Genomic DNA, 12729 nt, shown 5'->3' with positions numbered 1-12729 from the left:
TTACTACAATCTCCGCATCGGCCTCTCCACAGCATTCCACTTCTCTGCCATCCACCTCTCTAACGTTGCTGGTTCCATTCCAAGAGTTGGCGACGCTCGTAGTAATAAGTGTTCTTGTATATCCAGTATCAACAAGAGCTCTAGCCCTCTTTCCATTGATTGTGATTACTAACTGTGGCAACAAACTCTCATACGCCTGTCCAGTATAAAAGGGGTGACTACTAGCGCAATAGCACCCCTTTACTCGTTTCCCGGAAGCGAAGGGCAATTCCTGCTAATGTGCCCTACTTGGCCACACCGAAAACAGATAATGTCTGGCCGTGGCTCCCTACAGTCTCTCATCAGGTGTGGTCCTTGACATCGAAAGCATTTACCGGTAAATCCACGGCCTTGCTTCATCACTGGTCACTCCTTTCTGCTTGCCACAGCAGCCACGACTGCCCCCAGCTCACCGGGCTGTTTCGCCAAAACTCTAGCATGCCTTAGAATCTTCTCCACCTCCATGGTTTCAATGTCAGTAAGTCGTTGCAGTTCCATGGAGATGCAATCAGGGAAACCAGTTACAAGTGCCAGCTTTACAGTCTTCTGAAGGTTGCGTCCCCCATATCCAGCCAATCCTGCTAGTCGCCTTATCTCTGCCACGTACATGTCCACAGACTCCCCAGTCCAGGTGACTCTTTTGAGCTTGTTGTAAGCCTCAAATGCGCTCTCGTAAAATGCGGTCTTAAACCGGTTTTCAATGCTCTCAGCAATGGCCTGATCCGTCTCTCCCATTTCTAGATATACCGCTAGAGCACTTCCTTCCAAATACATTGGTATTAACGTCGCTACATCCTCAATCTTCTGCAGCCTTGCTACCAACTTCAGCTTGTTAAGCTACGCAACCACGTCACCTTCTCCAGTAAATGGCCTCAGGATATCGCTGCTCAATCTTATTCAGTCACCCATTTTTGTCACTGCGCCGAAATAGCTTGACGTTAAATTTGTACTCAACCTCAGATCAAAAGTCTCAAACTCAAATCCAACTGTTCTCTTGTCTCTGCACTTTCCACACTGATGCCCAAAATAAAGAAGACGGCTCTTTTATAGAGAGACCCAACCACATCTCATTTGCATACCCCCCCCTCTCGTCACATCACGTGATTTTCAGTCCATAAATACCAGGGGGCGGCCATTTTTATTTTCTCTTTTTTTCTTTCCTAACATGAGCCGCACGATACATGAGGTAAGGTTCTTTACTTTTAACCACAGCGTGGAGGTCCCCCACCCATGCATGTTAATCCAACAATTAAAGATCGTTGATTGGCTAACAACGATGACACGTTTTAATTCCCTTTTACTTTATGTGACACGACTGCCTTGTCTTATGGCGATGCTGTTTTGCGGGTCACTTGGCATTGCCTTTCGCAGGAAGTTCACAGCGAATAAATAGTAAAATACATAAAATAGTAAAATAAGTAAATAGTAAAGTAAATAAATTTTAATAAATTAATAAAATTAGCAAAGATGTTGCCACAAATTGATATTTGTAAGGTTTTACGACCGTAAGCGAATCAAAAGTATTCATTGTGCATTTGTGCATCCATAGGGAAATCAAACAAGTAAATAAAGGCTGTATATAACATCAAAGCATATGAAACAATAAGTCATCAATAAATCAAACAAGTAAATAAAGGCTGTATACAGCATTAAAGCATATGAAACAATAAGTCATCAATAAATCAAACAAGTAAATAAAGGCTGTATATAGCATTAAAGCATATGAAACAATAAGTCATCAATAAATCAAACAAGTAAATAAAGGCTGTATATAGCATTAAAGCATATGAAACAATAAGTCATCAATAAATCAAACAAGTAAATAAAGGCTGTATATAGCATTAAAGCATATGAAACAATAAGTCATCAATAAATCAAACAAGTAAATAAAGGCTGTATATAGCATTAAAGCATATGAAACAATAAGTCATCAATAAATCAAACAAGTAAATAAAGGCTGTATACAGCATTAAAGCATATGAAACAATAAGTCATCAATAAATCAAACAAGTAAATAAAGGCTGTATATAGCATTAAAGCATATGAAACAATAAGTCATCAATAAATCAAACAAGTAAATAAAGGCTGTATACAGCATTAAAGCATATGAAACAATAAGTCATCAAGTGTAAATGGGGTTGGATCGTAAATGAAGTTGGTGAAAAAGTTGAACTCGATAATCAGCATGAAAGAAATAGCCATCTTGATTAGTGTTTAACCATTCGAAAAATACTGATATTCCCTATTTCCAAGAAACACAAGCGAGTAGCCAGTGGGATTGGTTGGACTTTGGAGCGATCATTATTTTAAGAAATGAAAACAGAAAACCTAATGTATGTGTAGAAAAAGCAAACACAGGTGGCACTGTTGGGGAAAAATATGGTTAAACTTATTAATGTTACTGGTCTCTTTGAGGAAAGGAAGAGTAGGAAATAATGAAAGAGTAATTATTATACTACCACCTGTGAGAATGACATGAATGAAAGTTACTCTCCTATGGATTTATAATAATTTGTGATAACAAAGGAAAGTGACTGGTAGTAAGTGTGAAACTGACATCAGATAATTTCTAGCAGTGGGATTGTCATGACATTTTATGTGGTGTCTGCGTTTTTGAAGCTATAATATCATTTTGTATTAGGGAAAAATCGTTATCATTTTATTAATATAGAGAACAGAAAAAGAAGATAACTAACATTTAAATGTTAGTATTAATTCATAACTAAAAATTAATTCACTTAGTAATAATTCATAACTAAGAATTAATTAACTTAGTATTAATTCATAACTAAGAATTAATTAACTTAGTATTAATTCATAACTAAGAAAGAACATTCTTGCAGCATTGCATATAGGATTTGTTTTGTTTGGACAAATTTGGCAAAGAGAGGAGGGTAAATAATAGTGTCTATACACGAACATTGGAAGCAGGGTAATATTTTATAGAATTAAATGTATTTTTAAATAAGTAAATTTTCTAAATATTGTGTTTAAAATCAGCATTTAATCCAAAATATTGTGACCATAAATATTATTAAGTACATTTAATTTAATTTTTATAGCAACGGACCTAGTAGAACTGGAACCTTTTTTGCAAATCGGTGACTGAAAATTCAGAATTTGCATTTTACACTTTTCTTCTCCATTGTTGTAATTAACAATTGTATAATGTTTAGTCTGAATTGCTTTTGTAATTTATTTGATTATAGTGCATCCTTTTAGAAATTTGTTTTGTCATATATCAGGTTGACAAGAAAGTTCTTGCAGTTTTTAACACTTAAATTCAGATGAACATATCTCAGCTCAAACAAAATTTATTGATCGAAATAAGTACCATCAGAATAAACAGAATGCAAAACAAGTGTATTCTATGCCAGTAATGTAAAAATCTTGCGTTCTGGTGATGATGAAGTCGCTGAAGGCATTTTTTATATCAGTTCAGTTAGGTTTTTTAAGCATTTCTCATGTAGAAAGTTGTTGAGATGCTTGAAAAAGTGATAGTCGGTAGGTGAGAGGTCTGGAGAGTATGGCAGATAAGGCAGAGTTTCATAGCCCAATTTGTTCAACTTCTGCAGTATCAGTTTAGCAACATGCAGTCAGGTATTGTCGTGAAGGAGAATTGAGCCTTTTCTGTTGACTATGGCTAATGCTGAGTGTTGTTCTCAAAGTTTCTGATGCATTTCATTCATTTGTTAACAGTACTTCACCATTGTAATGGTTTCGACTGCATTAAAAAAAAACTAATTGATGAGACCGATTTCAAACCACAAAACAGTTAGCATTTGGTGCAACTCTGGCATCGGGAAGTGTTGTTGAGCTTCGTCAGCACTGAACTGAGCATTGTCGGTTGTCTTTAAGAACCCACTTTTGATCGCAAGTCACAAACTGGTCAAAAAACAGGTTTTGTTGTAGAAAAAAAAAAGGAAGATGATACTTCACAATGGCGTTTCTTTTGGTTGTCATTCAATTCGTGAGAAACCTATTTATCAATTTTTTTTTCCAATCTCTCTCAAGTGGTTGAAAATCGTTGTATATGTTATGCCTGATTCAAAAGCAATTCCTTGAACAGTTGTGCATGTATCGGCGTCGACTAAAGCTCATAATTGATCGTTGTCATCATCCGATGACCAACCACTATGCTCATCATCTTCAAACTCTCATCACCATTATAAAATTTCTCTAACCACTATTTTGCTGTGCATTCAGTAGTGGTTACTGGGTCAAACGCTTCATTGATATCATAAGCTGTTTCAGCAGCTTTTCGGCCTAGCTTGAATTGAAATAAGAAAATTGTGTGAATTTGCTTTTTTTCCATTTGTATTCAACATGCTGAAAAGAAGACATAATTGTTTTAAAACGATTGTAATTTAAACGATTAGATAAAGTGTAAAACGCTCTTTAAAATGTTATATAAAGTAAAGGTGTTATAACGAAAATTTATTTGAAAATACATCAAAATTGATAATTCCGCAAGAACTTTCTTCTCAACCAATCAGTCAAATGACAATGTAAAAGTAATTTTATTAAAAATTGAAGCATTCAAAAGTGAAAAATAGTGTATAATGTTTATGAGTTTGAGTTTAAAACAAAGAAATGTAGAGGATATTTTGTTACGCATATTCTAAGAATCTTCTCAGGAAGAAGACATTTGGAGATTTTGTATAATTTTTAATTGGAAAACTAAAATTTGTTGATGTCTGGTATACATAAGGCATATTAAGGTAAGTAGTATTTTAATAGTAATTCAAACTTGTGAATTTTGAAACTTGATTTGATATTTTTTCAGTGTCTGGGATTTCATTTTGGGAATTTCCTGCATAATTTCTCTATATTTTATTAAGGTAAGTGAGATAATTTCTAAATTTAAAAGTTTATATCTATTTTATATTATATTTCTCCTTATCTGTCTCTGTCATTTTTTCTTGGAAACTACTGGGTTGGTTTGACTGAAATTATGTATGGACCTTTATTATGATAAGGTGCAGCAAACTAAGTATTATAGTATCTGTTCGATGCACTGTTAGTGATTAATGGAGATTAGTATCTAATGCAAAAATGAGCGCACATTTAATCATATTCAACCATCAATTTGGCATAAAGCACTAATTCTAATCAACAGTTTATAACTTTTGATCGTTTTAATGAGCAAAATGTCTAGTACATATCTATCATAATAACTCCATATTCCTGTTTGCTTATTCATAATGATTAATGATGTCATAACATATGTATATGTATAATATATAAGTATGACAAACAAAACTACTGGTTTCCATTTGTACATAACTATACAACTTGTTTTTTGGCACTTGTTTAGTTGACTTCTACCATGCGATCTTGTGTGACTCAGTAGACCTTGACAAGCAGGCTCTGTCACATAAACCACACACATGAAAGCAGTCGGTCTTGCACGTGTGTCTATGGTGAATCTGGCAGAGGGAAAGCATATAGAGTACTCTATTTTGAAACATACTTTCTAGAAACAATCAGTGGTAAACGTCCCAGATAATTTTCAACACAATCATGTGTGTGGTTATTTTATTTTATTATTATTATTTAAATGTATTAAAGAGGCATTGTGGATTGATACAAATATTAAAATTATCTCAGTCTATATTTAAATATTTTTAAAAACATTAGTGACAAAATTATTTTGAAATATTTTTTTTAATATTAAATTTTAATTTAATTTCATGATATATGCGATGAGTGGAAAATCATATTGTGCGATAAAGAACGATTTTGGTTTTCTACCATTCATGTTAGTTTGTGAATGCTATAAATCAAATTCATATCCAGACAATAAAAAGCTATTAGAATCACCCTAAACGGTTTATTAAATCAATGCTTGGTAGTAGAAGATCTCAGTTGGATTCCTCTCTAAAGGAATTTCTGTTGTATGAAAGACATTTAAAAAAATATTTTTTAGGCAAGTAAATTTAAAAAAAAAAAATTTTTTTTTATTACATTTTCACCCCAAACAAGGCACATTGCCACTCAGGTGTAGGGGGCTACTATCAGGGTCAGCAACTACTGGGGCACTATGTAGGGATTTGGGCAGCAACATATCGGTTCACGTTGCACTTGAACTTCTGCATGTCAGTACAGTTAGGGAAGCAGGATCCTGGAATGGAATTCCAGAGTCTAGCGGTTCTGGAGAAGAAACTACTGGAGTAGAAAGATCTTTTACATCTAGGGATCTCTACTGTGTGGGGGTGGGGCTTAGCTGCCTGTCGGGTTTGTCGAGGGTGTCTGTGTCGTGGGGGTACAAGTGTCTGCAGTTCGTCAGAGCATTCACCACTAAAATACTTGTAGAACAAGCAGAGGGATGCAACGTTTCGTCGATGGGACAGAGACTGAAGCTTAGATGCCAGTTCAGGGCCTATCAGATTGGCGACTCTTTTTTGAACCTTGTCTAGGAACGACAGCCCAGATGTGACAACAATACTCCATACATGGGCGAATGGTGGCCTTATAGAGATACAGGATACTTTCAGGTGTCAGTAGTTTTCTAGCACGGGAGAGAGAGCCTACCTTTTTTGCAGCGGCCCTGGCAATGTTTTCAATATAATTGTTCCAGCTCATGTTTCCTGTGAACGTTAGGCCAAGCAGTTTGAAAGATGTACTCTCAGACAGGGAGTCACTGGCCATTGCTATTGGTGGCAGAGAAGGTTTCTTATAGTTATTAAAGGAAACCAGTTTGGTCTTGGCAGCATTGAATGTGACCATCCATTTATGTCCCCATTCCACTACAGATTGGAGGTAATCCTCTAGTGTTTTTGCCATTTCTTTAGATATGTGTTCATTTGTTTTCCTGTCATGCCTGTTATAGAGTGTAGTGTCATCAGCATATATACCCATCTCAGAGGCAGTTTTGTCGGGGAGGTCATTAATAAATATCAGGAACAATAGAGGTCCAAGAATAGACCCCTGGGGCACTCCCACATTTATATCACACTGTTTAGATGTTAGACCGTCGAGGACAACCTGGATTTTTCTCTTATCTAAGAAGGATTTAATTATGCTAAGTATTCTACCAGTGATACCGTATGATTTAATTTTCCTGAGGAAACCCTAGAATATTTTTTCCCAAAGAAAAAATGTACCCAACATGAAAAATATACATTATCTCCATTTTTGTTTAAATAAATCTTTCGTTTATATTCAAAATCGATGAATAAGACAAAAAAAATCAGGTTGTGTATGTTTATTGACAAACGACATGTATATTTGCAGCCAAATGGTGTCACTTGAAATGTGTCCCATTTAAATATCTCTGCTCCCTGGGTCCTTATTCCATACTTCATCCATATAGCAAAAGGTTATGAAATCCAATAAAATTCAAGAGCTATTCAAAAGTCTAAATCAACCACACCATAACTTGTCTTCTTCATAGTGCTTTTGCACAATCATTTTTGTAAGATGATAAAAGCTTTTTTTCCTTTTTCCTCTTTCAGTTTCTTCTTTGTCATAGATGTTGTCTGACTGATGGTGAGCAAGAAAATGTGTACAGCATCTCTGAGTTTCCAACTTTAGATGTTGGTCACATAACTTGTGTACTTATGGCCAAGGTTGCTAGATGCGTTGACTTATGTGTGGCAATCACAATCAGCGATAATATTAGATTGACAGGACATAAGACAGGGGGGGGGGGGGTACAGGAAATAATTTGTATCTTTGCTCACTTGAAATTATCTGCTTTTCTACTCACAAACTGAAATAAGGAAATAAAATACAAAAATGTACTTATACACTCGATTAGTATTTGGTTTGGTAAAATGTGCTTGTAAAATCTTAAGTTCAAATAATGATATTTTTGTGTGCAGAAATGACTGCTGAAAGCTTTGCTTTTTAATATATTGAATTTGCAATAAGCGTTGATTTCAGAAGTCTCTATCGTGGTTTATTTGAAATAACAAAACACCGATTTCCAATACAGGTATATACACTGTTTCATGCTAAAATTGCCATCATATATACTAATGAAACCCAACATAGATTATAGAAAAGGCTCAATGAAAAGATATAAGAAATAGAAATTCTCTGAATGCATTATTCTCTCATTCATTGCTGCTTAATCATATTTTTGACTTCAAACAAACTATTTTAGTTAAATTTATTTCAAATAAACCGCGATAGGGAGAGAGAGAGAGATCTATGCTTTTTAATCTTGTTGAGATGAATGAAATATAAGTCCTTGATTCAATTAATAGTAGTCACTAATATTTAATCAATTAAAAGAAATTTAAATTCATAAGACTAAAATGTTGAATATTTTTCTTTCTCCAGAAATTCCGTTCCATTGATTGGGATGACGAAGATGAGCCCATCACATTTTCACAAAAAGTTGCCAGAAAGTTTTTGTGGTTATTTGGCACAGGTATGTGCACATTTTGGCCAAATTGTATTTTAGAAAGTGATATTTATGCCATTTTGCACATCTCATATTTTTATCAATGATCTCATATTCACTTTTGATTAACAAGAACATTTTTTTTACTTCGTTCTCATGAAAATATATGCTTTCTTTTTTTCTTGCATATGTTGTTAGCCATATCCAACTTTTCAATGTCTCCATGTATTACAGCTTTCTGCTGTTCATTTAATAGGCAGCATGTCATCTTTGTGCATTTTCCCACACTTATATTGAATCACATATACAATTCTTAGTCATGATTTTTTGTAGAGGGCTTGATGCTTTCAAAGAGTTGAGTCACTCCCGAATACAGTCTGTAGGGGGCATGATGCTTTCAAAGAGTTGAGTCACTTCCGAATACAGTCCTAATGTCATATGGATTAGATATTATTTGGGTTTTTTTTAACAAGCCATATATGGTACACAAACTGTGATGATTTTTAGGTGGTGCCCTTGAGTGTTTAGTCAAGATTTTTGAGTGTTGATCTCTGAATAGTTATTTCGGTGTAAGGTTTCTCTTAAACTGTCCATTTTCTCTTGATATGTATTGCTGTTACTACATATTGCTTTTGCTTGGTTTTGTAGGCAGCAGACGATTCCTTTCTTTATATGGTGGGATTTGTCCAGTGAAAGTGAGCTTTTGATATACAGTTGACAGAAACCCTTAATTAGTGCGAGTTTTCATCACATCTTAGAAGAATAATTTGTTATTATGTTCCTTTTCCATTGTTATCTGTATAGATAGATGGATAGAGTCCACATGGTCCAGTAATGTTTGAACATCTTTCTATGGATGCCAAAGTATGAATATGTCATCCACACACCATAGCCACATTGTTATCTTTAGTAGCGTTGATCCTAATGCTATTTCATCAAGTATTTCATGTATACATTCGTCAGTTCTGGGGACAATGGTGATCCTATTACCAGACCTTCTTCCTGTCAATATATATCAGATTCCATCACAAAGTATGTAGTTTCTACACAGAAGGTCAACATTTTCATTACATTGTTAATTGGGATGCAAGTGCATTCCTTCAGTGAAGTGTATGAAGTCAGTTTATCCCGTACCACCATTAGAGACTTGTCAGTGGGTACTCATGTGAACAGACTCACAAGTTGGAATGAATGGGAACATTGTTGATTTTTCTCCATGAAGTGAGCTTAATTCTTGAGATGTAATTGCGATTATATTTACCAGGAATTGACTTAACGGATGGCATGTTGAACCTTGGGCCCTGACAATGGGTCTTAATGGAATACTGTCTTTGAGAATCTTAGGAAGGCCATATATCTCTGTTCTCAAAGTCAATTTTATTTTACCTTACAGATCTGCCAATTTCTTTGAATTTCCCACTCTATCTATAGCACTTCAGCGTTGCCTTTGTCTGCTGGCAGTATTATAATATCTGATATCATCATCACTGCATAGCCAGTTCATAGCCTATACTTCTTCGTTTGAGAGGTTGCAGGCTTTGAATTCTCAACTGCTTGTCCTTACATTGCACCTAGCTCCTAGTGCCTTAGGTTTATTCAAGGCTGTCTTTGGGCTATCATGTATGAAATCAAATATGGAATCTGTTTGATGGTTGTGATGAAGTTGAGATCTTTGTGTAGCACTGGTTCTGCAGAGGAAATCAACTGAAACTTTTGTTCACAATCATTCTTATTGGTGAATGTTGGACATAGTCTTGTGTCCTTACCTTTTAGATTTTTTGATTCTTTATCTGGTAAGATTTAATCTCCTTAAACTTTTTATATGATATATCCAGGTATTCTTGGATGTGGTTTTGTCATCAATCAATAATATGCTTACCAAGAGGGGAACAACATTATTTAAGATTTTGGTCTGTAACTGATATTTCTTATACCGATTGTTGTGGATTCCATCTTAGCTGAGATCTTGCAGTACTTTGTGTTCAAGAACTAACAGTTTAAAAATTAATCCTAGTCGAACTAGCTTTAGATCTGTATATGAATGTGATGGTTTGTTATTCTTTACAGATTTTGGTATATTTTTCCCAGTCGTTTCTATTTTCATATTAATTAAAAATCTGATATTATTTTTCTGAATGTTTATGAGAATTGATCATTTGTATTATTTGGATAAAACTACTGAGTTATTTTCACAATATGTCAGCTGATCTTCCGACCTTCATACTAGAATTGTCCACAAGGACCCCTGGTATAACAGATAAAGTATTAGGTAAAATTCAGTTCTGAGTGACACTCTTGTGAAGGTTGGAGGTTCAATTCTCAGTGCAGGCAATACTATGACTACAATTGTAAATTGCTTAAGATTTATATCCGGTTATGGCTCATGGAATGAAAGCATGTACCTCTGTGGATTAAATAAATGGTTTCATCCTAAATTCCGTACAGATCCATGAGTTTAACAGAAAGATTTCTGAATATAACAACATACAGCTGAAGAAAGTTGGAGATTACATCGGCTGAATTGTTTGGAAAATAAGATGAGAACAGTAGTCCAAATAATGAATTATCAATCCTCATCTAAAAACTTCAGAAACATTCCCCCCTCAAAAACAATCAGTAAGTAATGCGAGCTTTTTACAAAAAATATTTTGAAACATTTTCAAAATTGCCTTATTGTTGGAGACGCCTCTCCATGGGATTAATGGACTATCTCATGACGTCACTTCTGGTATCGAGACAGGTGCCCGGCAGTCTGAGATTGGCAAGCGACCAAGCCGGACGTGTGCAAACGCCCTACCATTGAGGTATGGTATTACTCAACTCACTTTGCCTGTAATATATGCGAATACATGTTTCGTTCCTAAAAATTCTATGTTCCTTCGTTCTTATTACCATTTAACCCCATAACAACTGGCGACGTTGGATTCGACTCCACAAAAAAGAAAAAAAGAATGAAATTCTAATTGACAAGCTAAGAAATCGGCTGGCAATGACTTGCTAAAAAAAACAAAAAAAACGAACAAATGGCAAAGTTATCCGACTAAATTGTAAGTTACGCTTTTTGTCTCTATATTTAAATTGAAAAAAAAAAAACTATACTAAACGCATTTTTTGTAATGTTTAAAAATTAATTTGGTTGCCTATTGAAAGAAGAAAGAAAAAAAAAAGAAAAAGAGAAAAATGTTGACCCAATTTTCACCGCGAGAACAATTCTATTGTAACTGTCTACGGGTTATTCTTATGCAAATTTGAACATTTTTCAAATGCAGGGAAAAATTGGTTTTTTTACCTTTGTTTTTATGCTGCTACTTTATGCAATATTTTAAGGAGAGAGAAATGTTTCCTTTTTCACCTTTTCGTTTTACTTGGATTAAAAGGAAATACGTTTTTTCATTGAGTGGAATTTTATGAAATATTCTATTTTTAACTGTCGGTGAAAAACTTTTTTTTTCTGCCGCATGGGGACAACCCCCCCCCCCCTCACACGCACATAAAAAAAAGGCCATTTTGGTTAATTTCCAGAACATTCCACAATTATTTTTATTCTTTTGCAACTGTGGTGTTATCGCAGTACATTTTTTTTGTTTTTGCTTCACAAGAAAAATTTTTTTTTTGTCCACCCTCATATTTATGGTCTCGTTATTTATAAAAAAAGGGATTTAACAAAGGAGATGAATGTTCATAAAATGTTTGTAGGTATGTATGAATTGACAAGGAATGAATGTTCGTAAAATGTTTGCAGGCATGTATGAATTGACAAGGAATGAATGTTCGTAAAATGTAACTTATCTTTTGGACGATGGAGAGGGTTAGGGTAGGCCGGTCATCCTGCTGTCGGTGATGCGTGTCCTGGCTTGTAACTGGAAAGCGAGTCTCTTCTGTCATCAGCGCTAGCAGCCTGGCGTCTTCGTCTTCTTTCTCCTCCTCTCTCCACACACATCGCCACCCAAAATAGCGGAGCTATTCCGAGAGTGTCCGTGAGGATTTTGGTGGATAATAGTAGTGTATGCTTTTGAGGTGTGGGGTGGGGGGAATGAACATTTTGGAAAAGGATGAGTTTTTGTCCTTTATATATAGTAGACGTGGTCCTTGTTTCGCAAAGCGAACACGTCTACCTGAGCGTGTTACAGTAGGTTCATTTGGTGAGTCTTCTATGTCCTGTGTTGGAGCAGACATGTCTCCTGGTGTACTGTCATCTGTTGTCATCAGTTTGATGTCTTCATTGTTAGTGTTGCTGTTATTATTGGCATTACTGAACTTGACTGGTTTTAGTCTTTCTACTGAGACTGTTTGTATATCTCCCAATGGCAGTTCGATTTGAAAGTGCTTGTTTTGCC

The 12729-nt window shown here is 35.1% G+C and overlaps 1 protein-coding gene across 9 annotated transcripts in view; it reads left to right on the top strand.

Moving 5' to 3' along the window:
- LOC145254893 (sodium-independent sulfate anion transporter-like) overlaps positions 1 to 12729 on the top strand; it is a 635989-nt gene that overhangs the window by 169588 nt on the left and 453672 nt on the right. For all 9 annotated transcript variants that reach the window (XR_013863830.1, XM_080113811.1, XM_080113816.1 and 6 more), the window contains exons 7-8: positions 4826 to 4880; positions 8329 to 8419. Coding sequence is in view for 8 of the 9 variants with exons in the window: in XM_080113811.1 (XP_079969937.1) it covers positions 4826 to 4880; positions 8329 to 8419 (146 nt within the window). In the remaining variant the exon portion in view is untranslated. The remainder of the gene's footprint in view (positions 1 to 4825; positions 4881 to 8328; positions 8420 to 12729) is intronic.

This window comes from Euprymna scolopes, chromosome 30 (genome assembly GCF_053919585.1).
Source record: "Euprymna scolopes isolate OS-2025 chromosome 30, ASM5391958v1, whole genome shotgun sequence".
Taxonomy (NCBI): domain Eukaryota; kingdom Metazoa; phylum Mollusca; class Cephalopoda; order Sepiida; family Sepiolidae; genus Euprymna; species Euprymna scolopes.
Note: the sequence above shows the minus strand (reverse complement) of the source record. Positions and strands in the feature narration are given on the sequence as shown.